The following is a 25,047-nucleotide window of genomic DNA, read 5'->3' on the forward strand; positions in this document are numbered from 1 at the left end:
TGAAAGCAGGCTCTCTGATACATTACCGATATTGGCTCTTCTCTTGATTTCCTTTCTTCTGTTGGCAAACCAATTGTACACTTTAAGGGAGGTAACTCGCTCCAAATCCGATAACTTTTTTCCTATGAAAGTAACAGAAAAAATATGTTACTCGCTGGGTTCCAGAGGTAGGCAAAAGACCCTTACACATGTGATAAACCCTTGAAATATAGACAGCACTGAAAAGTTATTATAACTGAGAATAAAGTGAATTTTATATGAATCAAAGTACTGTGCGCAGATGCTATGGAAATAAATGCCAAATATCTCTCGAAAAACAAAGTAGCCTTTCTTCTTTTTTTAAAATCCGAACTACAGGAATTTCTTTGCAGCTTCAATCAACTAAATCCAGAGCCATGGGAGAATAGAGGGCTGCTTTTTAGTTCAAGCACAAAACTGAGATTCAAAAAACTCAAATTCAATTCGCAGCCCTGCCACAAATCGCATACCCTTGGGCTAGTTCTCTTACTATGTGCCGCGAGGATATAGTTCAATGACATGTTTTCTTCAGCAGCAAAATGAATGAAGAGATTTTGTATCATACCCTCCAAACTGCTTTCCTTCCTTTCCACCACCAGCTGCTATCATGCTCCCGCAGCACTAATCACACCCTCCCAATCGTGCCAGGACACTTGTGATCTTTTGGGAGAAGGGAGGGGATGTTGGAAACCAGTAAAACTCACTGGAGTTTTACTTAAACCAGCAAATAAAATCCCAACAACCACCAGCCAGCTAGAGGAGACAATCCCTTCTCCTGATCACCAGTGTAAAAGAGGGAAGACCGGAGGGATTCAGCATTGCAGGGTCAGCGTGGAAACCTCTACAGCTGGCCTTGACCCTATTCAATGTAGCTGCATCCTCAGTCCTCTGCAGGCTACATGGGGATGAGACTCCCCTGCTTCAGACTGTTTCTCAAAATTTATTTATTCAGCGTACAAAACATTCATGTAACTGCAGCAATCTGAAAACTTAAGTAAGTAATGAGATATGAGACAAATGAAAGAAAGACAAATCTGGAAATAGATACCTACGCTGTTTCCTAATGCTTTGCATCAGTACCACTCACAATATTTTACCTATCCTGAGACACAGTGTTTAAGGAGTTTGTTCAAAGTTGCTAAACCACTCAGCAGCACAGCCAGGACTAAAATCCTCGGTGCTCTACCCGCTAGATCATTCTACTTCCACCACAAAAAGACTAGAGGCAACACATAAAAGTTGCAATAATGGAAATTTTGACTAGGTTTTAGGAAAAAGTATTTTGCCATGAGAGTGCTTAACACTGTGGAGCAGGGGCCCAGAGGTGGGAAAACCTCCGGTTTTGGAGATATTCAAAACTGAACGAGGTAAAGCCCTGAGCAACCTAATCTAAGCTGGTCATGCCTGACCAGATGATCTCCAGAAGTCAATTCCAGCCTAAATTGCTCTATGATTCTGTGCTGTCCTGTGACTGTCCCAATGTTCAGGAGTGATGCCTTAGCTTTCTTTTGCATTAATTTTTATTCTGGTTATATAAAACCTAAATATATCCAAAATACAAGTTCTGAAAACTATGTAAATGTTTGGTTAGCAAAACTAAGCAAAGGCACGTGTGTCCACTAATACTACACTGAATGTTCATGCTCCTCTCCCAAGTATGGCTTCTCCAGGAACAGCGAAAATGCAACTTGTTGACCCAAAGACAAGGTCCTCCATTAATACACAGATTCTAATATGAGACCCCTGTCTAGAAGCTGTAAAGGAAACTGAAAGACAGGAAAGCTGTGCTCCTTAATCCTCCGAGGACCTGCTGTATGATCTCCAGTAAGCCTCAGTCTGTGAACCTACAATTTCCAGTAAAACCCACTTTCATGGAGTGTAATAAAATTCTCAGATCACTACTGAGGGCTTATAGAAGTCCTTTGAAATAACTGAATGTAAAGAATGAAAATTTTTCAGACATGTTTATTTTCTTAGTAATGCCATTTACAAAGCTGTATAAGTGAAATGTTCAGATGCACAACTTGTACTTCGTATCTCAACTGGTGGGAATTTAAGTTTCAGACATCGGCATTTAGGTTTGAAAATTGCGTTGACTGTCATGTTCATCCAAGTATGGCAGCTCTGAACAACACGAGTTGTAGAATGCTCAAGAAGAAACCTACTACTAGTTGAGAGCACTACATTTGTTAGTAATAGCCATAAAATGAGATTTGCTAAATTTAGCAGGAGATGTTGAAATCTAATTGCAATTGCCTTTGGAAAGGACACCACGATCAGCTCCTCACCTGGCTTTTGTATAACTGCATTACAGGCGTTTGCAATTTCTTCTCTCTTTGCCTCATCTGGATATTGATTCTCATTGAAGTAACTGCGAGGGGGGGGAAAAAAAGAAGTTTTTTTCAGAAATCAGAGCATGAATGCTCCAAAGCAGCTTCACTAAAACGTTCAAATGCTAGTTTATGCATCACTCTTACAGAGATAACACAGACGCAGTAAATTCTATGTAAACCTGTATATGCATAAGGTAATATAGGCATGCACTCATATCTGCAGAGTGGATAAAACTTCCCAAATGCCTCAGATAAATGAATATTATCTCAGCATTTGCAGTGTCACCTCAGCATTCAGAATATTGTACTAGGACATACAACAAAGTAGGCAATGCCACAAATATCAGAGTTAGGACTGTCAAGTGAATCATCATGTCAGAAGACATCACAGGCCATGCCTCTGCCTTTTTTTATTACCATTTACTTTTTTTTTTCTGACATACCCCCAGCTTAGGCAGTGTTCTGCAAATGAAGGAGCTGTTCAGTATTTATTTTGATCCCTGGGTTAATATATACACACATACATAAATACTTGTATATATATTATGGACAAACACACACAAATATTGCATACTTTAGACAGATATGGTATGAAGATTGTACAGACAAAATTACACAGTAATACAGTAACGTTTCTAGAGTCTGACTAGCCTTTTTCCTTCAAAATCACAATTTAAAAATTTTAAATCTTCCCCAGAACAACATATTGAGTATAGTATATTTTAACAGTATTTCTTCTGAATAATTGTGATTTTATTGTACTTTATATGCAGTAAACATCCTATAAAAGTTAAACTGTTTTCTCTTTTACTTCATTTAAGTGCTTTAAAAATTTTAATGAACTGATTTACATTCTACAGAGCTTATCAGATTTGCATTAAAAACAACAAAAAGTCCTGTTTACTTCAATGGACTCTTATAAGCATACATAAGAAGGGACTATCACATTTTTTCTGTAGATTGGCTATAATATATAATCCTAAGAATTCTTTGATCAACTTTGATCAGCAGCAGGTTCAGCTGTTGGACAGCTGCTCTGTATTTGAAAAGAAGATATTTCCTCTAATTGTAGATCATTTGGTAGTAGGATAGTTAGGCATATTTAGGCAATTATTATTTTCCATGGTCATGTTTCTCCTCTGGTGGATTGGCCCCAGGACAGTTACTTTCTATGGAAACCTGGATTCTGTTCCATACAGCAATTGTTTCTGTCCAACCTTCTTTTGAATAAGTGGTACTAAGGCAGATCTCACTATTTCACTTCCAGTTTAGATCAATTCACTGTTAATACAAACTTTGAACATTCAGTTTGAACTTTAGCCACTAGTTCTTCATCCCATTGTTCACAGTGTTATTTACAGTTGCAGCCATGCCCACAAACAGAGCCCTATTCCAAAGCTGCTACTCTTTGACTAAGAGAATTACACATTAGCACAGCTAGTTGCACTGTTAATGTACTTCCACTTGATTTGCTAGCTTAGAGAGCAAATGAAACCACAGAAATAGCTCCATCTTCACCAAATGAAGGGCAGACTATGTCTATACTACCCATTTGGGCTTTGGAGGCAATCACATTTACACATAAACATCCACTACTTTTTCCCTCGACCTCTGAGTTGTTCTTATGAAGTAAATCCAGAGAGACTTGACCGTAACTGCAATTCCCACTATGCTTGATCCTACTCTGAAAAAACAGCTGAGATTTTGCCATTAGATCTCAAGAGGAGCACACCTGGTTACACTTACTTTCTGGGAAGCTTCAAGTACATAGCACTGTCAATCCTGGCACTGCCACAAGCATGAATTATCAGCAAGAGATTTTCTCTTTTTTTTCCTCCCCCTCCCAGCAATATGCCCAGTCTCGGGGCATGGTATTTTTTAAAGTATATTCTTTCCTCTTCCAGATATATCACCCTTTCTATGATTATAGCCCTAGAAGCGATATGTGTGTCTATCTTAACTTGCAAATTCTTGTTCAAAGGGGTTGTGTTCTGTACAAAGTTTTTTTTTTGAAAATGGAGAGCTTGGAAAAGAGACCAGAAAAGGCTTTTTCTAGTAGTTAGTGACGGAAGCAGAAGCTCAGGATCCTAGTCCAACTGCCTCATGACAGTGTCTCAGCGCTCCCACCTACAAAATAGAGCACTCCACTCTCTAACCAGAGCCAAGAACTATTTTCTCTTTTAAGTGTCATGAGATAAAGGAATGTCAAGACATCAGAGCTGAAAACTGCTGTACTATTATTCACACGAATATACCGTATGACCTGGAGTCCTAATCAGGAATACAAAAATTAACTCAGCATATTTTGATAGCCGTAACAGCTACTTTATGGACTCCCTTTGCTGAACATTATTTTGTTTATGAATACTTGTCAAAAATCAGGAACAAACACCACGAAAGAAACCCCATAAAATTAGAAAACCTGATGGATCTACATGGCGATGTACTAAAACCATAAGGTGAAACCCTGATATCATGCGACATTACGGATCTAGATCATCTGTGGTCACAAAACTGCTAGACAATGCCTAACTTTATGGAAGAAATGACAAAAGATGTAAAATTAAGAAACGGTGTATACTTGAACTGCTCATTCTTATGTTGATGCAAGAAATTGAGACACCAATTAATGAAGAAAAGACAACACAAGAACCACTAGTGATCCTTCTCTTGGATGTAACTGAACACTACCCTTTTAGCAAGCCACTGACTGCCATACGCTTTTGCTGGCTCCAACAAAAAACCTCATGTTTTCTAATAACAAAACTTAGGCTCAAGTTTACAATTCTCTGGGATACCAAGAAATCTCCCTGTGACGGAGCTAACTTTCAGAACTGGACAATGAATGAACGAGGAAGTTTTCTCTGTGTAGTCCAATCATGTTTGTGATTTAGAAAAAACTTGCTGCTGAAACAGTAATTCTTATCTTAACACATTTTACAACTGAATAAGCTATAAACATTTTTATTTGATTGGATCAAAACATATTTTTCATCATTCTGAAACATTTTCTTTAAATTCTAACACAAATTTCTTATCTTTTAATGTAAATGTCTAAAAGTTTCTGCAAGAAAAATGACTCCCACTTGAAAATCTGAAATTCTTTTCACCCTGAAACCCTGTTTTATGAAAAAACACCAAAAATTTGAGAAGTTTTCAGGCAGCTCTCCTGGTAAATAAGACATTTTCATGGAGATCACAAAACTAAGCGGGTACCAGAGGGGAGCTGGAAGGGCACTACCAGAGTAGCTAAATTCGGTTTCTGTAGTTGACACCGTCATTTTAGAACCTGCCTCTCCTTCCACCTGCTTATTCCTTATCCACAGTAATGACATGCCTCCTCCTTCCCTCACGCATTCAAACTGCCTATAAATTTGTCCAACCCTCAACTCATGCTTCCCAAAACTGTATCTTCTCCTTAACTTCTCCTGATAATATTCTTTCATCACAATATCACTATATTGTGCTTTTAACCTTTGACAGAGTGCAAGCTGGTTTTAGTAGAGAAGAGATCATACTCAGAAGTTTTCAGTTTTAAAGGAAAAGCTTTCATAGCTACAGGTAACCAAAAAATTACCACCTCAACCGTAAGAGCTGATTTTCATCCTCAACCTCCAAATTTTCCATATACACACTCTACCAAGACATTCATGTTTCATTCCCATCATTTATTTCAAGGTCTTAACAGGACTGGTGGGTGATATACCATGACACAAAGCACAATGTTTAAAGTCTCCCAACATTTCTGGAAAGTAGGGAAGAATAACTGAGTTTTCAAGATAGAGAAGCCATGGAAAAAAATTCAAGACTTCATCATTGACTGTTTTGGTTTGCTCACGCAGAAGTTGAGAAAACACTGTGAATTTTTTGACTACAGTTCTTCTTGCAAGCAGGAAATTAATTAATCTGCCTCCAGTTCTGTTTCTTATCAGCCAGGTATACCCGTGCCAAGGGACAGGGATGTCTGAATTACTCTTCACAGCTACAAACCACAGCCTGTTCACAATCTGAAAAGTTCCTGAAAACTACAGGTGAAAAATATGAAGCAATATGAACTTAAAAGGAAAAAAAAAAAAAAAGAAAAAGAGCAGGCACAAGTAAATCCTGTGAAGGCACACTGCTTTCTAGACAAAGGGCAGCTGTCAGCTGAATACCTTCAATGAAGAAACCAAATGATCTCTTTTGTAGAAAATGACAGTGGAGGATTAAAATGAAAAGTGGCCAAATAATTTACATGAGATGAGAATCCGTATGATGGTAAAGAATGTAGATATCCTTGAAGCAGTTTCATTTCAATAACACTGAAGCCTAGAAAAATTGCAGATTCAGAGAAACCCTCTTTCTTTCAGGGATAATGTGCTTAGGACAATGACAGAGAGAGAATCCATCTCAGCCCTGGGCTCTGTAATGGAAGTAAACTCATTCCCCCCCACTCTTTACCAAGGTGCCCCTATCTGAATTCCTGCAATAGCTGCCAATCTTTTTTCTCCTCAGCTGTACGGCTTCTGTTATCCAGGCTTAGATATCAGATGCATTAAGCAATGCTTCAGTAGTGTTCCTGATAATCCACAGTGGAAGTTTTGCTGCTTCGTATCAGCTTTGCAGCTGCCAGGGAAGTGTCTGAAACGACCCAAGCTACAGAGCAGCAGAAGGATGGTCAGGTTCGGTGCTTTTTCATAGGGCTGGATGTCAGACACAAACAGATAAAAACCCAGCATTGCTCAAAAGACCCTGGGTTGGGGAAAGGCTTAGTTTACAGCATGACATAACGGTTAAAGCTTCGAAATGTGGAAGTGATTCAAAGTAGAGAGGCTCAAATGTGTTGCAGGGTAACAATTCACCGCAGGTCAGCTGTTACAGCAGAATTACACACACTCAAGGTGAGGTAATTCAGGTATGTGTAACACCAGGGCAATCTCACTGAAAGAAGGATAATTTACCTTGCAATTAACAGGAGGTAAGAATACGCAGATGGATATTTATTGAAGAACAGCAGACATGCTGCAAGTTCACTCCCTCACTTAACTTTGTGTTTGCATCTCCAGGTTCCCACTTCCATCAATGCAGGAAGCACCTGCGAGTGAAATATCCCAGCGCTCTTGTGGGGGCTCTAACTCCTCCACCGAAGATCACCTTTCCCCGAGACTCAGGCTGCAGTCCAGCTTAACACAATTTAAGCACAGACTGAAAGGAATGGTCCTATCCTCTCCTTCATTCCCTCTTTGCGGGAAGGTTTTCTGCCCGACTGCTTCTCTGGTCCAGCTTTTCCACACATGCCAAGAGCAGTGGTTGCACAGCCAAGGGAGGCGGGCAGGAGACGGCTGAAACACACAGCTGGGACCGGTTCCTTCAATGGCAGCTCACAGACATCCTCTTCAACTGATGCTAAAAGCAAAGCCTGAGTGATGGGCTCGGCGACTGGCCCAGGGACGTATGGAAAAAAAGAACCACCCATTTTCCCCAGCTCCCATCTGACCCCTGTTGATGAACAGAAGATCTCGCTGCCACCAGGGACTGAGCTCCTGCCAAATCCTCTGGTGTCTCAAAATACACGAGAGTGCAAGCTGCTCTTTTGTCTTCGATAAGACTGCCTGTAATTTCAGCTCCCTATCTAGTTTCCCTTCGAATGGTACCTCTGCTTTCCACTGACAAGTTACATAAAACACTTGAATACAGTTACCTACTTTATCTCTCATTAGTATATTTATCAACGTAGTACCACCCAGTAGCAAGAGATCATTGTTTCAGTCTTTGTGGCTTTTAAAAGAACTATTATTCCGGCTGTCAAATCAATGGAAATATTTCTGAAGTTAGACTTCATCTGTGCCTAAGATCTTATCACTGTGTGGTATGAGACAGACTGTCAGAGAAGTGACATTCAAAGCATAATCTCATCGGGGAGTGTAATGACTAGTTTATTTCCCAGTAAATACTGGCCAAGAATATCACTACTGCCATTTTCAGCGAGGTCAACAGATGACACCATCCGTTTTATCTACTGATATTTCTACAGATTCTATAATAACGGCATGCGTGTCAACTGAACAGCGCACCCCACAATATATAGTAAAGTCATTTCTATTCTAGACAGCAAAATTAAAGCTCAAAGATATCCTCTCCACAGATACACTCTGATGGAGCAGAGAATTACACTGAAGACACCATCTTCTCTTTCCCCCAGGACTGCAAAATGTAACCACCAATTTAGTTGCTACAGGAAACATCTGGTGAGCCACTTTTGCACTTGAGATCAGCCAAGGATGAGAACTGCAGCTCTCTGGATGCGAGCTGATGAACTTGAGTCTAGACGCTCCTACAGCGTCAGCTCAACTGGACCTTCCATCCAGGCAAAAGACAAATTAAAAAAAAAAGTCTCAAACCTAGAAAAAATACCAATGAACACGACTGCTACAGCTTTCCCTATATATATATATAGTTTTCCTATATATATCGTTTTCACTATAGCGCTATCATTTAGCTAGGGGCTCTCATAGGTCTATGGATTTTAAGGACTGAAGAAACCACTGTAGGACTCTAGCTTGACCTCTTCTACAGCACTAACCAGAGGTTTCTCAGCAATTCTGGCATTAAGCCCAGATCTTCTGTTCGACCTACAGAGATATCCAGTCCCAACATAAAAATTTGGGATTTTATCCAATGTAGAATCTACCCTAACTTGAAATAAGCTTTGGAACCAAACTGTAAAAATCCTCATTCTTTAAAAATCTAAAGATCTCATTCCTAGCTTGAGCTTTCAACTCCAGCATATTGCCATACTCTCTGTCTAGGGAGAGAATAGTTTTTACATCTGTCACTGTAAGAGATGTTTCATTCTTGTACTTCTTTTCATGGAAAGTGCAAACCTGGAGAAGAGATCTCAACAGGCCTAGATCACTTAGAGCACCAGACATGTATAAATTGTAATTATTTCGCTCATCAGTATGTGTTTGTGTACATAAATAGCATAGTCATTTCAGTACACATTAAAAAAACCTCGTACAATAGAGCTGACTCTCTATTCTCGTTTTACGAGTCAGTGCTAAACTCCGAGACAGTCATTTTACTGATGTTTCTTAGCAGGAATCTACTCTGCAATGTAGATTAAAACGCCAAAAATACACCTTGCACTGGAGTGCGTAAAACTATATGACCTTCAAAGCTACTATAACATCATCAAGTTTCTAATTTTTTAAACATAATTTTCTCAGTATTTTGACAGCGGTCTCAAGCACCAACACAATCCTATCAAGCTATTAATATTATCCTAAAATTTGTTTAAAAACAGGATTAATTGATAATAGCTCTGAAAGCCTCATACTTGCAAAAGATAATCTATGCCTCATAATCTATAGCACCCTACTGTTGAGATAATTAACAATTAAAAAAAGAATAGTTAAGACATTGGAGGTGGCGATTTACTCTTCCTTGTAATTGGATTTGGTGATAAGAATATTTTTTAAATTACACAACAGCTCTCTTCTGAGTAGAAAGGTTTGGAGTTTTTAGCAATTTGAAACACATAGGTACTTTCTGCTTCAGGCACCTTGAAGACACTGACAGCAGAAAACAGCTAAAATTTTATGACTATCCTTAAGCTTAATGGTATCGCAGACTCCCAAAACTAACATAGTTAACTAAATTGTTCACAAAATAAAAGGGAAAAAAAAGAGATGGAAAATTTTTGAAGCCAACAAGTAGCTAACACATCAAGACATGATAAAGTGAGAATTGTTCTGTAATATTTCAACAACGGGTTGGTGTGAGCACTCAGCACCTTCAAAGCTCTTCCTAACAAGGCATCTAAGCATGAATAATAGTATCTCCTGTTCTCCTTTATTTACTTGCAATATTTAAATTGAGACTTACACTCTACAGGGATATTTTTGTGCATTAAATCCTCTGGACTTAACCGATTGATAAACAAACAAGACCTTTATGAAGACAACCGTGAAACAAACACCTCATCTACGTTTTTTAACTTTCTACAGGGGACAAGTTACTAAAGTTACGTCCTCTGGATTAGCTAGTTCTCACAAAGCAAGCCAAGCTAAGGCAGGATCAGTCCATGGATGAAACATCTCCAAGAAGTGATAAGACCCTGCAGAAATCAGCCCTGAGAGCCCACCCACTCGTAACGGCTGTTTTGCTGCTTGGTGACCCACCTTTCCAATCAGATGTACTGTAACCAACACTGTGGTTATTAGAGATACTACTTGCAAGACAGCAGAGGATTCCAAGGCTTTATTTGGCCACAGAAATAAATAGCAAAATGTATGACTCGGATTTTACATTACTCAACCCAAAACATCATTTTCTGCTCTCTTTACGAAAATATTAAATTCAGAGTCAGAACTCAGTTTTCTGCTCATCTAAAATAAGGTATTTCTAGAAGAATAGCCTATCCTTGCCTCAAAATTGCACTTTAATGGGAAGTTCAGCACTGGATCACAAAAAAATGTATGTACAGAATGCCAAGTGTAAGCTGCAAGGTCCCTCAAGTGGTTATTAGTTTAGCCTCAGTAAGGTCATGTTTTTCAAACTATGAAGCTTGAAGCCTCACTTTGTCCTAAGTCTCCAGGAGAGGAAAAATACCAAACATGAGATTTGTGATAAAGCTTAGGATCAGCTGACTACTTCCAACATAATCACTAGCATTTCCCCTGAAAGATCTCAAGTTTTTTTTTTCAATTTCCAGTATTGGACCAGACTCAGGTCTGCTCAGCTTAGAAGCATATAGAAAGCCACCATTGCTGCTGCATTTTCAGAAAATAAAAATTGATTAAACTAATGAAAGGATCCTACAGGATTCAAAAGACAAGATATGGCCAATTCTTGCAGGATATCCAATGCCTAAAGTCAAAAGGCTCAGGATCACAGTTTCTGACTTTGGGCTCAGTACATATATTTTTCCTAATGCCCGGTACCTTCAAGATCTGGACCAGAACTATTACTGTATCAAGTGCTGTACAGAAACAAAGCAGAAAAAGTTTTTTGTTTTTTTCAAAATATCAAGCTATTCCCTGCCTTGCAACCTAAATGCAATGCAACGGATGGATATAAGCAAATGAGAACAAGAAATAATGAATCAGCATAGGCCAGCATGCTAGCTGATTAAGCTACTATGGTGCCACGACCAGTTCATTAGGTTCTTTGTAGACATCATAGCAAAGAAGAAGGTTTAAGGAAAGTTTTAAGCAATGAGGTAGCTTTGTGGTACTACTTCTCAGGTCTGGCAGCAGCAACATCTTTTTATTTATTTTCTACAGATTTTTCAATGACCATTTACCATCCATGGGGAAAGGAAATAGCCGAGTTTATTATCCAACTTTTTTTTTTTTTTTTTTTGCCTACAGGATTGTGAATACCTTGGAAATAAGCTGCAAGGACTCAAAACTATTACCTCATAAAAAACACCCATCATGCTTTGTATTTCAAGAATACTTTCTATAATCGGATCATAAACCTCCTAAAAGTATTCTGAAATTGTGTTCTTTAATCTTACTCTTTAATATTATTAGAAGAATTTAGAGGTAGAAGAATAGCAAAGTTAAAAGATACAGACAGAAGACACCAGCCGCAGAGCTGTGAAATGAATCCACAGCTCCTTACTCCTAGATTTGTGCACCCTGTCATGAGCCATGTTTTTTGCCATGTGCTTCTTCTTAAATGCCATTGCCACTCCACCTCAGAAAAGCCAAGTTCCCTGGGGACAGTCTCATCTCTTCAGGAAGCTTGACTAAAACAGTAGTGGTAGTAATGCTCTAAAAGCAACTGAGGAATTGTTGACTATATGTCCTATATCTAGAAAAATAAATTCTTATAATTTTTGGACTTCAGTAAAGTATTTGATACAGTCACAAATGGGAAATTATTCATCATTTCGGAAAAGACAAAGATTTGTATAATTATGAGATAGGGTAGAAAGGAAACATAAACTAAGAACTGGACTGAAGATTTAAAATAATGGCTTGGAAGACGGCTATCAGTGATATTCCTCAAGTACCATCTTTGGAGTATCTTAAGAATGAAAACACTTCATGATCTTGACACAAAGTCTGAACATGGTAATGAAATCTGCTGATGACAAAGTCAGAAGCCATGTCAATTCAGGGAATTGGAGTATCATAAAAAGTAATAGACAAAACTAAGGGCAAGAACTGAAAAGAAATTTAACAGTGCAGTATGGAAGGTCATACACTTTGGGAACAACAACAACAACTCATATACACAAAAAGATCATCAGCTGGAAGTAACAGAAAGATTGTTGTCTGTTAAGTCACTGTAGTATGACTAAAAGACGCAATGCAAGAAAACCACCAAAAAGACAAAGCCTGATATAGCTGAGGATGTCAGCTATTTCCAATCCAGAAAGGAAAGCATTAAAATACTTCCATGAGACCTCACCTGGACTATGTATGATCCTGGTCTCCCACATTCAAGAAAGATGAATTTACAACTGAACATCTCAGAAAGCTATCATAGCATGGAAAGCCTATCTTGCAAGAGAAACAGCATGTTTCTGAGCAAACCTCAAGGCGGAGATGAGGTTATAGTTTACCATAAATACATGAAGGGGACCAACACTGGAAATAAGAGACGGAGGTAAGGATTTATTTTAGTTAAATGATAATATTGATCCAAGAAGGATGGGTCACAAACAATCTCAGGAATTTAGATACCTAACCGCTGAAACAGTAAGAGCTTGCTGGGTAGCCATCTCCCAACGGGCTTTTATACCCTTGGCTATACCTGCTTCTAAGATAGCGAATTTAATTGGTTTCTGAAAAGGATATAATAAAGGTTGACTGAAACAAGAGAAGCTCGACATGAAACTGGAAGTCCCAGTTCAACGCTCCTGTGAGTAAGAGAATATCAAGGAGCGTTTAGAAACTGAAAGAGCGCCAGTCTATGTACACAACAAATGAGATGACTTTTTCTATATGTTTTGTACTTATGTACCCTATTTTCTCATTCTTTTTTCTTTATAAGGAAATCATATTAGAAAAGCTCTTTGGAACACGTCCATGTCTTCTATTCTGTTGACAGAGTTCCTCACAAACAGCACAGAATTCAAAACAAATTAAAACTTATGCATGTTCCAAAGGAAAATCAAACAAAAGAAGGTCAGTTGTGCTATCCTGGACTACAAAAAAAAAAAAGGATAAAAAAGAATCTAGCATGTGATAGTGACTTTTGTCGTTAAAGCCCATATGGTTCTCTGATAAAGCATTCTTTTTAGTCTGTTTAAAGTGCTCCGCAGTCTGACCAAGAGCCCATAAATACATGATGCAACATACTTACGAGTTTTACTTAGGAATTTTGCCTCCTCACTTCTCCTTGCAATTACTCTGTTTATTACTTGTATAAAGACCTCACATCTGTTACTAGATGGCAGAGAATTTTCTTTCACTGAGGTAGGTTTGGACTCTGTTCAGAGACTAACTGCAGTGAGAGTCATTGCATACTTCTAGAAACCAGAAATGGGCAAATCCAACAGTGCTTTGAGCTGGATGGTGCTCACGTATACTCCATGCCGACAGCTGGCTGCATCAAAGTGAGAGGTGACAAGGTGCCAACCTGATTACTAATTCCTTCCAAATGCTCTCCAGATCACTCAAGAAGTTAATTTTGTAATTCACTTAAGTGGGTTTATTCCATGGATAATATTACATACAGGTCAGGTAAATCTCACTGTAAGCAATGACTATCCCTTTTAGCTGAACTTGGACCTGGAACGACACTCCTTGGCAGGTCAGGGCTGCCTAGTTCTTTCTCAGGACTTTAAGTAGGGTGAAAAAGAGTCAAAGAGGGAATGATCACAGCTTTATGGTCACTTGTGCTTGTCATTGCCCAGGGGGCCGTTTGCCACTGCCTTATCTGCTAAACTGCCCAGGAGTCTGCACACAAAGAGCGAGTACAATCCCCAGCGTTGACTCAAGCTCCTTCAGTACCGACAGAGAGACACATCCAAAGACACATCACCTTTACATGGGTTGTAATGTGATCAAGAAATTTTGTTCCAGACAGCCTACAGTGAATAGTCGTTACAAAACGGCTCCACAAAACGTCAATTGAATGTGCCAGGGTCCAGTTCACACAGTTTCTGTGAAAAGTATGCCATGACTTTCCCTGCCTCCTGGAATCATGTTAACAGGTAAGAAAATAACGATGTAGCTAATTAATAGGAGGTTTCTGTTAGTATTTGATTCTGTGTACTTTAAACAGAACAGTCATAGGAAGAAAAATACCATGAAGGATTACAGAAAGTCTAGTGTTGGCACAGAAGAAAGCTCAAATAGAGATAACCCACAGCACTAGACTTACACTTTTACGCTGTCCTTACAGCAAGCAGCATCTAGAGGTCTCAACACGATTGCAGAGAGCCCACTGCACTAGGCTCTGTGTATGAAAAGAATACAAGCCCTTGGCTCAGAGAAGTTGTGACCTAAAATGATTTATGTAAACAGTTACATTAAATAATGTTCTGGAAAGTGAATTATTTATATTGGATACAACTAAAGCAGATAATTGCTGTGAATTTAAAAAATATCTAAACACTCCCACAATTGAACTTCATTTGCTATCTTTGCAAAAAGCAGAGAAATGCACACAGAAAAGAACAAATTCAAACTCTTCACATACATGGCTGGTTCTAAGTAAGTTGTAACCATTCAGGAAAAAGACACACATATGATTGTGGACTACTCAAAGAAAAAACACTCTCAATCAATACACAAAAATGATCAGCAAAAAACAGATGTTAGGCTGGAGGTCACAGAACAACAGGAATCAGATTCAGCTGCCTGTATAAGCTGGAATATTCACCCTGGAAATATGGTAATCAGTTCTGCTCCTGTCCCTACTCACCTACCCTGGGTCACTAAAAATTGAATGTAGAAATAGAGAAAGTCCAGAGAAGAGTGACAATGAATGTTATTAGAGGCAAGGGAAGACTTGCCATCTGAGAAGAGATAAGAGAAGGACTGTTTAGTTCAGAGAGGAGATAAATAAGCAGCATATTGACAGTAGTATACACAATGAATGATCACAGGAAGGTAAATGCAATGTTCTTTCTTATTCTTTCTCATGATACTCAGGCAGAAGGGGCCTCCACTTTTTAAACACATTTTAGCATATAAAATGAAACTAGGTATAATTAGTTCTCCCGAAGTACCCTGAAGACCTCAGCAGGATTTAGGAGGAATTACATATTTATGTGAATAATAAGAATGCCCACAGCTGCAACAGCAGGATTTAAAAAAAGTTAGGGTAGGAGATAAGAGCTTTCATCCACAGCCACATGATTGCTAGCCATGTGCTAGCCTCTAGTCACAGACTGGAGAGGATAGGTAGAAAGAATGACAAACACCATCATCATCACCACCTGGGTTATTGCCAAGCCTTGAAGCTTCAGTCACATGCCAGAACTCCACAGTGCTGGTGCGGTATAGGCACACATCGAAAAGTCAGCCCTTGTGCCAGGGACAGAAGATGGAGCTGGAAAAGGCACCCAAGGACAACAGGGTTGCTCTTGAAAGAGGCTGACCTAGGCAGATATTGAGCAGCCTGTAGTTCATGGTGCCCTTCAGACCTGCGACGTCACACTCATGTTTTCCTAGTAGGGATTCAGTACGTTGAACTGAGGTTGCCTCTATACCTCCTCTCCCTATGCAATGCCCCAACACAGCTTTACATGCTGAGGATGGTGACATGAAATCACTGCAAGGGCAAACAGAGCAGTTGGATGTTGCACATGTAAGCATTCAGGGGTACGCTTCAAAGAATGGGGTCTGTGAGCTGGGACACCCCTGAAGGAGCCAGCAGATGTTCTTAAAGGCAAATGATAGGTTAAGAGGTAAATTTAGTCATACAGATCTTCCCCCACACTGGTGCTGTGCTACTGGAGCCAGCAAAAATTACAGTAGCCTGCACAGTAAGCAACAATGATGCCTTTTTACATCTTCACTGAAAGCATCTGGGCACTTACGGAGATTTCCAATCCCATATATATGACCATTGCTTTGATGCTATGAGAAGACAATGTTATAACCCAGGATGAGATCCTGCTTCTCACCTTCATGAGCAAGGAGACAGAATACCGGAGTATCTCAACTGGTCCTGGAGAAATGCAGGAGAGTATCTGGACTAGAGAAGAATTTCCATTCTTAAAATGTGGGTTTATTGCACTAGACAGTGCTGTTGCAGGTCAGATTGACAAGGCTCCTTTTGCAAATGTTTATTTCAGTTATTTTGACCTTGGCAGGTACGAAAATTTTATCTGGAGTCTGCTGCAAGGAGTTGCCCCTCCCACGGATCGCTTTTTTTATTATTTAAAAAAAAAAAAAAAGAAAAAGAAAGAGAGAGAGAGAACACAAAAAGCACCTGAGCTCCCCAAAAAAGAAGAATAACTCATTAGGTGCTGGATCCTTCAAGACACCAGAGTCTGGCGAGTACTTTGGACAGACAGACTCGCATTATATTTTACTGCATGCAATCTGCCAAACAACTGGGATTTGCTTACAGCTGATTAGAATAGGAAGCTTGCATATTATGCACGTCTAAGAGGGAACATAGCTTGATCTAATGCAAAATACGAAAGATACTGTGTAGCAAGCATAAAATGGCTGCTCTTGCATTTTATGAAGACATACAGCAATGACCCTGAGCCAAACCACTTGAACTTTCAGACACTAAGAAGATCTTGCCTGTGTCTAAATTGTAAAGTGAACTTTACTGAATGCCTTTGCAAAGTGCCTGCACTCACAGATCTCAAAGCATTTCACAAGCATGAACAGCAAACAAAGATCCTAAAAAACCACTCCCTTCCTACGTCTCAAAGGACTTAATGAAGTTGAACCTCCCACTGTAAGTTGCTGACTAACAAACACCTTATGAGAGAATAGAAGGAGCTGGAAAATAATGTAAAGAAGTCACCTGATGTTTCCCTCTGCATTAAGATCAAGTATATCAGAACCATCCTGACAGATTTTAGCTAATTGGCTCCTGAGAAATGCTCCATAATTTCTGTAGATAACCTGCTTAGTGCTCAACCATTCCTAAAGTTAGAAGGTTTTTCCTAATGCCTAACACAAATCTTCCTTAGTAACCCAAAAGTTACAGGCTTTTAGCATCTTGTTCATCCTTTCTTTGGTTTGGCTCAGTCTCCCAAGCAGGTAGTAGGTATTTTACAGTTGAGAACGGCAAGTCACCGAAAGGTTCAATGACATCTGAGGGTCATAGGGGACAGCAGAGCATAACTCTCAGCACTCCTCACCTCTTAGCAGCCTGCGAAACAAACCTGAGGAAGACGAGCAGCATTCCTGAGCCAACTGAGTTACACTGATGAGAAACTGATGTTCTGTTTCTAACAATGTACAAGCCTAATGGAAGAGGCCGAAAGACATTACTTCCTGCTCTGTTGTCAGCTTGAAAAGGGAGAAACGCAATGAATCCAAAACTTAAATCTCCTCCAAAGCCTTGCACAGGAAACTTAGATCCCCTATGGGGCCTGTATTAAGGTTCTGCTAGAAGACATAACTAAGAGTAATGGGATGAAATTAACTAAGAAAATTTCCTAACTGAATTTCAGGAGCTAATAGAGCTCTCATTTTCCCCAGGGAAGCTGTGGAAGCCCCAGTGCTCAGGAGAGCTGCAGTAATAGCGCTTTCACAATCGGAAGAATTTCTAATAACGCATGTCAGGACTGATATCGTTCAGGGCCAGAACCCTGCACAGGGCTCCGCTGGCCCAGCCTGGCACTGGCTCACTGGGACCAATGCAGAAGGTGCTTCTTTCAGGAGGGTAGACAATGCTAAATCTTCTACAGCGTAAGCGTGCAGCAGATTGAAATGCACAGGGACTGGTTTTGGCACAGAGATGACTTTCCTCGCCAACTTGGGTTCACTTTAAAGGGGGAACAAGAATACAACCTGGTCAAATTAGACCAGTTTGGCAGTGATACCAGGGTAATACAGTGCTGCTCCCCGGCAAAAATCAAACGACACCTCTTCCATGATGCCAGCACAACTGTCAGCGTGACCATGCTTTTAACCAAACCAGGAACTCATCCAACTCAAACCAAACAAAATCAGAACAAAAACAAGCAGACCAAAAAAGCACCATGGAAAATTTGTACATCTTTTTGTTAAACTTCTCCTTCCCTGTGCTCTCCTATCATTTGCCCTGAGCCAGTTCTGGCACACCATCATTGCACAGCAAGCTGAACCAATTCAATAAAATGCAGGGGGAAATAAAAAGGATTTCTTTTTTCTAAACCAAGCTGAATTGGCTGGTATTTCAATGAGACAAAAAACATATCTGGCACAATTCAGGGTGGCAGGAGCAGGGAAACTGAGGAGGAGGAATTGAGAAGGGCGATGAGACAGGATAACACCTAAGGATGAGATGGTGACAAACTGTTAATTCAGCTCAGCTATATCATGAAACTATACCCTCAGTATCTTGGGAAATCTAAACCCATTTCTCTTATGAATAAAGTTGCCTTGGATCACAAAGCCAAGTGAAACACCTGACTGTTTTGCCATCTATGAAATGGGGATAATAGGTATCTATATCATCTAGTCTTATTTAATCTAAATACATCTTTACAAAGGGATGCTTCAAGAGCACAGACAAGTGTTAAAATAAAAAACTAGACCATAAAATCAAACCAAATAACCCTCAACCAGAAAGCAAAGTCCCTACTCCCTAGACAAAATGAAATACTTTCAACTGATGAATTATTCATTTTGTTTAGAGCAGAATTTACAGTTATTTTAATTTAATCTTTGGATAAAGCATATACTTAAAAAACAACACTCAACAAAAGTGCCTTAAAACGGGTATACAGTCATTGATTCTGCTGCCAATCTTAGATTTTTTTTTTTTGCCTGAAAAAGAAGATAAACCTCAACTCCAACATACGACTAGAGGAGAAACACCAATCACTTAAGGGGGGGGGCGCGCGCGGAAAAGATAGACAAGACAACACAGCTTCATTAAAAAAGAGAAAACCCTGTGGGAATTTTCGATTTTGTAGTTCTAATGAGAGGGGTTGAAAAGAAGAAGTAAAGCAGAAAAAAGAAAAAAAAAAAATTATCTTTGGGACAAGACATAATGAAGAACACGAAACTCAACTTGAAACAAACTTTCAAGTTTAACCTCAGGTTTTCACAGACAGACTATTGTAGTCTTAGCTCTGTTCCCAAAGGAGGGTAAGCCACACAACAACATCACCACACACAAAACTCAGCATATTTCATGAGCAGGAGGCTCAAGAAGAGAACAGGTCAAGGTTGACATCACTAGCACAGCAGCGAGAGGGAGCTTGCACTGCAGTTGTCTGAACCACACCTAGTCTGCAGTTAAATATAGAACTTTACTTTCTGGAACTATTGCTTCTCTTAACCTTCAGAGCATAAATATTCAGAGAGATATTTTAAAAAAAAATAGAAAGGAGAGAGAGGGAGAAAGAGACCTGAATCTATTGTCCAAAATCTAAGCCTAGCGACTAATAAACTACCCTGGGAGAATTTCCAAAAAAGCAGTAAAGACTGGAGAATTGAATTACAGAAACCACAAGCAGCATTCTGGAAATCCAGTATAAACCAATTAGTTTCCTTAATACACATACCCTGTATATAGACACTTATGTACATTAGACATTTAAGTATACGTGCTGGCCTTAACTCTAATCTTAATTATATCAGGTTGGCACCAATATAATAATTAATTGCACTGGAGTTTTTGTTGCTTTAAATCTTTTAAAAAAGAGAAACCAGCCTTTCAACCCTCACCCTTCTCATTCAGTTCATGGGCCAAATCCTGACCAGTGCTGTGCATTTTCAGTTGGAGAGCCTGCTCCTAGAAGCAAATCTCTCTAATTTTTGCAATCAAATTCAGATTCTTTCCTTGTTGTGCTCTCAGCTGGTTTGACACATCAACTTTTAGTGAGGGCACTTCATACCACCTGAATCCAAGTCAAAAGCACATACCACAATTAACTGATATAGCAGCCCAAGACTTTGATCCTCACCCAAAAAATGTTTATACAGCTTTGCAGCAACGTTTCAGAAGTTCATAGGAAGAAGTAGCTCTGCATTACCTATACAAGAGTTTCCATTAAGGTCTAGATTCAATCCTCTTATCGTCAGGCATTTAACTAAATCACCAAAGTTAGGTCTAATTGCAGAAGGCTCCTCTTTTGCAGCCAGAGAGGAAGGTGCATATAGCCCTCATATGAGTTGCATTAGTGGGATGGAATTGTCTTCCGGATCTCTATTCCTCATTGCTGAACAGCTAGAAGCCTAGATGAACAAGCACTTTACTGAGGTTCCCAAATAAGAAGCTCAAAACAAGGTGCCTAAATCCCTGCGTGGATCAACAGCACATCAAGAAGCTACAGGACATACAAATGCAATGCAAGGAAACTTGCATTTAATTAAGGAAAATAGTCCATTAAACTGAGTAAGATGCCTCCACTGACAGTCAAAACTTAATCCTTCAGAGAAAAATGCAAATTACCAGATAAATGGCACCAGACCACATGCAATGCCAAATACGGTTTTAGTGGGCCAAATGCTTATTCCTGACCCTATGGCATCAACTAAACCTGATCGGCTTGGGCCAGAGAGCCAGGAGTCTGGTTACCTTCACCCTGGCTGCTGTTATGAGTCATATTACGGACAAGCCTGGAAGACTCCAGCGACATGTAAGTGAAATTAGTTAGCTTCTTCCTAGGGCTCCCAAGAGAGTGTTTTCCTCCCACTCTTTCAAAACTTGTCACATAAAACAGCTCATCCTTACAGCTCAACTAGGCCTATTAAAGTGTAACAGTTAAACCACTGTATTCCCAACTTGCTTTATGGTGTAGTTTTATTGTCATACAAAGCTTTTACCACTGCTCGAATTTACTGTGTTCCTGCCTCAATTAAAACTCCTCAGCCATGCTTTCCAGTACCCACACACAAGGCTGTGCAATTCAGCGCTCGCAGTGACCTAGCAAGGGCTTTGCAAATTACTATTAAAGCCAGCATTAAGGCAATGTGGCAGAAGTCTCCATTAAACAGCAGAACAAGAAGAAAAGCAGCAAAGACCTTACAGAGCACAAGCCACAGTGAACAAAACCAAGAATTACAGAGAAGAAGAAAGAGGGTAATGAAAAATTGGATCAAGTGATTAGGTATCTGCATACACAACTGGATGATTTCCAGCAAGTCAACACCAACTTGCTTCTTTCCATACACAAAACCAAATCTCGCATCTAACAGACACATACCCAACCATTACTCTCTGACTTCTTGAGATTGCCACAGCAGAGACTGGCTTTAGGAGAGATCTGAAGGAGGAAAGGGTAGTGCTTGCTTGCTTAGCTTTGTCCTTCTGCTCTGTGTTTCCACAGCACACCTAGCACAAAGGAGTCTAAGGTACTATCATGATTCAAACAGCAAATAATAGCAGTTACCGCACTTCAGGCCAGACAGAAACCAAGAAGGAAAACACCCATGCCCAAAGAGCTCTAATTCTACTTCAGAGTAACTAAATATTTCACACACAGAGGGTTAATGAGATGGTCTCCTCCTGAAGGTACACAGAGCTGTAACCTTTTTGTCATCTTACATACTGCCATCAGGACAGTCATACAAGCATTTTCAAGTGCTAAAAATCCTATACTGCACATCGTACTGCCTGTGCAGAGGGGGACACTAGAAAAACACAGTCCCCTGTACTATCAGATTTCAGGGCTTTGCATTAGTTGGGTCTAGCAAAGCAGAACAAATTTCAAACATTGACATTATTTCCTTTGGGGAAACACTGAGCCAAAGCTGAAAACATGAGTGCAGTGCCAGGACAGAATATGGAAACAAACACTGAGTTACTGGTCTCAGGCCTGCAAAGACCCTCTGATGGCCTGTGGCCACACAGAAGTATGTCCATCTTGCGTGTAAAACGGCTTGGGTCCCTGAGGGAGCTCGGTATTTTGGACTTAGCTTAGGCAAAAGGAGACACTCTCCTGCTCCTAATCGGTTCCAAAGACCCTTGTGCAAGCAAGAGGGAAGAGCAGCATTACAGAAAGGGCAAAAGCACATCCTAAAAATCTGCTGGCCAAGGACTCAATGGAGTTGCAAACCAGAGAGGAGTGTAGCACACACAGAGAGTCATCTGGTGCTTTTATGGAAAGGAGGTTCCTCATGCTCTCGAAGGAAGGAAAACTCCTCCCAGCCATTTAGCCCTTAACAGAAATAAGCATTCATCCCTAAACTACATTTGAGTTCACTAGCCCTTTTCTATTATACAATATTATCCACAAAAGAGACATTACTGTAAGCAGAGGGAAAGGCAAAGCACATAGGCAGCCAGGAGACCAGGCTCAGAGAGCGCTTCGTCTCTGCAGGACTGAAGAGCTGGGAGCTCTAATGATCACCTGCCACTCTGCATATGTATTTGAAAGACCCACTTTGCTCTGTACTGTTCCCAGCTCATGTAAAAGGGTTGTAAGAGCCTTTTTGGACGAGGAATCTACTGCTTGTTAGGCAAAGTTCTGCATCCTGAACAATTATAGTGCTGCCGAAATGCCAGTATCAACTATAAAATAACATGATACATTATGAGGACAAATCAGTAAATTGGGAAAAGAGAAATGTAGAATGTAAAGAGTGTGCAGACCCCCACCAAGACAGAGCTTGGATTAGGCTAGAAGGAAAGGTTTCTGCAAAAGCAAAGGAAAAGCTGAACACTCAGATTGAGCTAAGGACAAGATGTCTTAGGGGCTACAAAAAACGAGATATTGTCCAAAGATTATAACATTTTTTCAAACAACAGAAGGGGTAAAATAGCTCCCCCTACTCTATCGTCTAGAATCAAATGATTACACTGTTATTGGCTTGCGTGATGCTAAAACACATCCATGAAAATGAAGCTGGTGTTCACCAGAGCAGGAAAAAGGATACTTGTATTGGCTTTAAAATGCCCATCTCCATAACCCCAAAGTGACATACCTTTCCATAACAGCCAGGCACTCCTTTCTCCATGTGAACCGACTGCCTCGCCGTAGTCTGAAGGTCCCAGAGGTAGCTGTGACTGGGGGAGGCGTCTGTCTCCATTCTGGCTCTTCTATTGGGATAGGAGCAGGTCTCATGCTTAACGTAGCCCCTAAGAATAATAAATACTGTGTTTCCTAGTGGATTAAAAATCATGCCCATTTTCTCACTCCTGCTCATGAAAAAAAGACAAGACAGATGATGAAACCATTCAAACTAAAGAAGTAAAGCATTATCAAACAAAGACACCTTAAAGATACACAAAGCCAGCTAGAGTTCCCAACCCCAACCTCCAAGCCAGAGAGGTATTAGGTGACCATGGAAATCTAAGGGAGACATAACTGAGCTAATAGCCATTTAGGAAAAGCTGTCCTGTCTTCATCAAGAGGAAAAGTATCTTACAGAAAGGGTGAACTATGCTCCAGGCTCAGGTTTATTTAGGTTGTGCTGCTACCTCTTCCGCCATGAAATGGGAAATAGCAGGTTTCTATTTAATTGTACAACAGCCTCGGGAAGCAAAATGTAAATTTATACCAAAGGTATTTCAATGTGTCCGAAGAGCTGAGTAAACACTTGAAATAGTTCCACCGATACAAACACACCCTGTGACCTGTGCAAACATGGGCTCCTGAGTGCCAGGTTGCCTAAAAAAGTCACTGAAAGCAGATTAACATCACACCTTTCCTCTTCTGTTCCCCTTCTATGGATATATTTCTCCTTTCAAGAAGCCTGAGCTGGAAAACATCAAGCAAGAAACAGGACTTGGCACAATGCCCTCAGGAAAGGCCCTTTGAAACTTACCCCTGATTCTTTCCACAACAGCCCCTCAGTTAATAAATCAAGATAAATCAAGACACGCTGGGAGACCAATCTTTCATATATCTCTTGCTGAGGATGGGAACCTGGTGTAGGACATTCGTACGTAAAACAGGGTATGTTCTGAAGGACAGCTTTGTGCTCAGTGATTTCCCATGGAGGGAAGAAATAGCTGTTCTTGCGTGCAAAAAATAAATAATTAAAAAAAAAAAAAAACCAGTCATATGAAAAGATAAATCACCATCTATATCCCATATGCAACACTGAGCTCATCAGAAATTCATGCACTGAACCAGCCTGGATAGATCCAAGAGAAGCAGGCAGCTCTGCTCACAGGAGGAATACAGTATTGTGCGCACGTAAAAGCAGGGCTGAGACAGCAAATCCCTCTGGGTACACAGACTTGCTCAGAATGGTTAGGATTTCATCATAAAAACATACTGTGCTAGTGAAACAACGCTGCTTGTTTAATTTAAGAGTAAAAAGGTTAAGGGAACTTAGAGTTTAACCAATAAACAAATTCCTACAGTTAAAAAGCAAGAAATTAGCTATTTATGTATTTGGCTGTGTTCCTTTCCAGAAATGCACAATGAGTATTTTCCTTATTGCCAGGGGCTTGCATCTGTGTTAGGTAGTAGAGCCCGAAATAATTTAAAACTTTTACCCAGGAGAAGTCTATAGGAAACGAAGCCCGCAATCTCTGCCTTGCATGCACAACAGACGGTGACTCTTACTAATTCCGAGCTAACGAGCCTACACAGATCACCTAGTTTTCTTGACACATGAAATATTTCCTACATTGCCAATTTATTGGGAGGCCATTTCAAGGAAAGTTCCTTATC

General features: G+C 40.0%; 1 protein-coding gene across 1 annotated transcript in view; it reads right to left on the reverse strand.

The window, feature by feature from the left end:
• Positions 1-25,047, reverse strand: part of HMBOX1 (homeobox containing 1) — a gene marked incomplete at its 5' end in the record, with an annotated part of 36,940 nt that overhangs the window by 6,142 nt on the left and 5,751 nt on the right. The window contains 3 exons of the mRNA XM_009584154.1: positions 27-122; positions 2,307-2,389; positions 23,348-23,501. Coding sequence (XP_009582449.1) covers positions 27-122; positions 2,307-2,389; positions 23,348-23,501 — 333 coding nt within the window. The remainder of the gene's footprint in view (positions 1-26; positions 123-2,306; positions 2,390-23,347; positions 23,502-25,047) is intronic.

The sequence above is a fragment of the Fulmarus glacialis genome, unplaced genomic scaffold (assembly GCF_000690835.1).
Source record: "Fulmarus glacialis isolate BGI_N327 unplaced genomic scaffold, ASM69083v1 scaffold14268, whole genome shotgun sequence".
NCBI lineage: Eukaryota > Metazoa > Chordata > Aves > Procellariiformes > Procellariidae > Fulmarus > Fulmarus glacialis.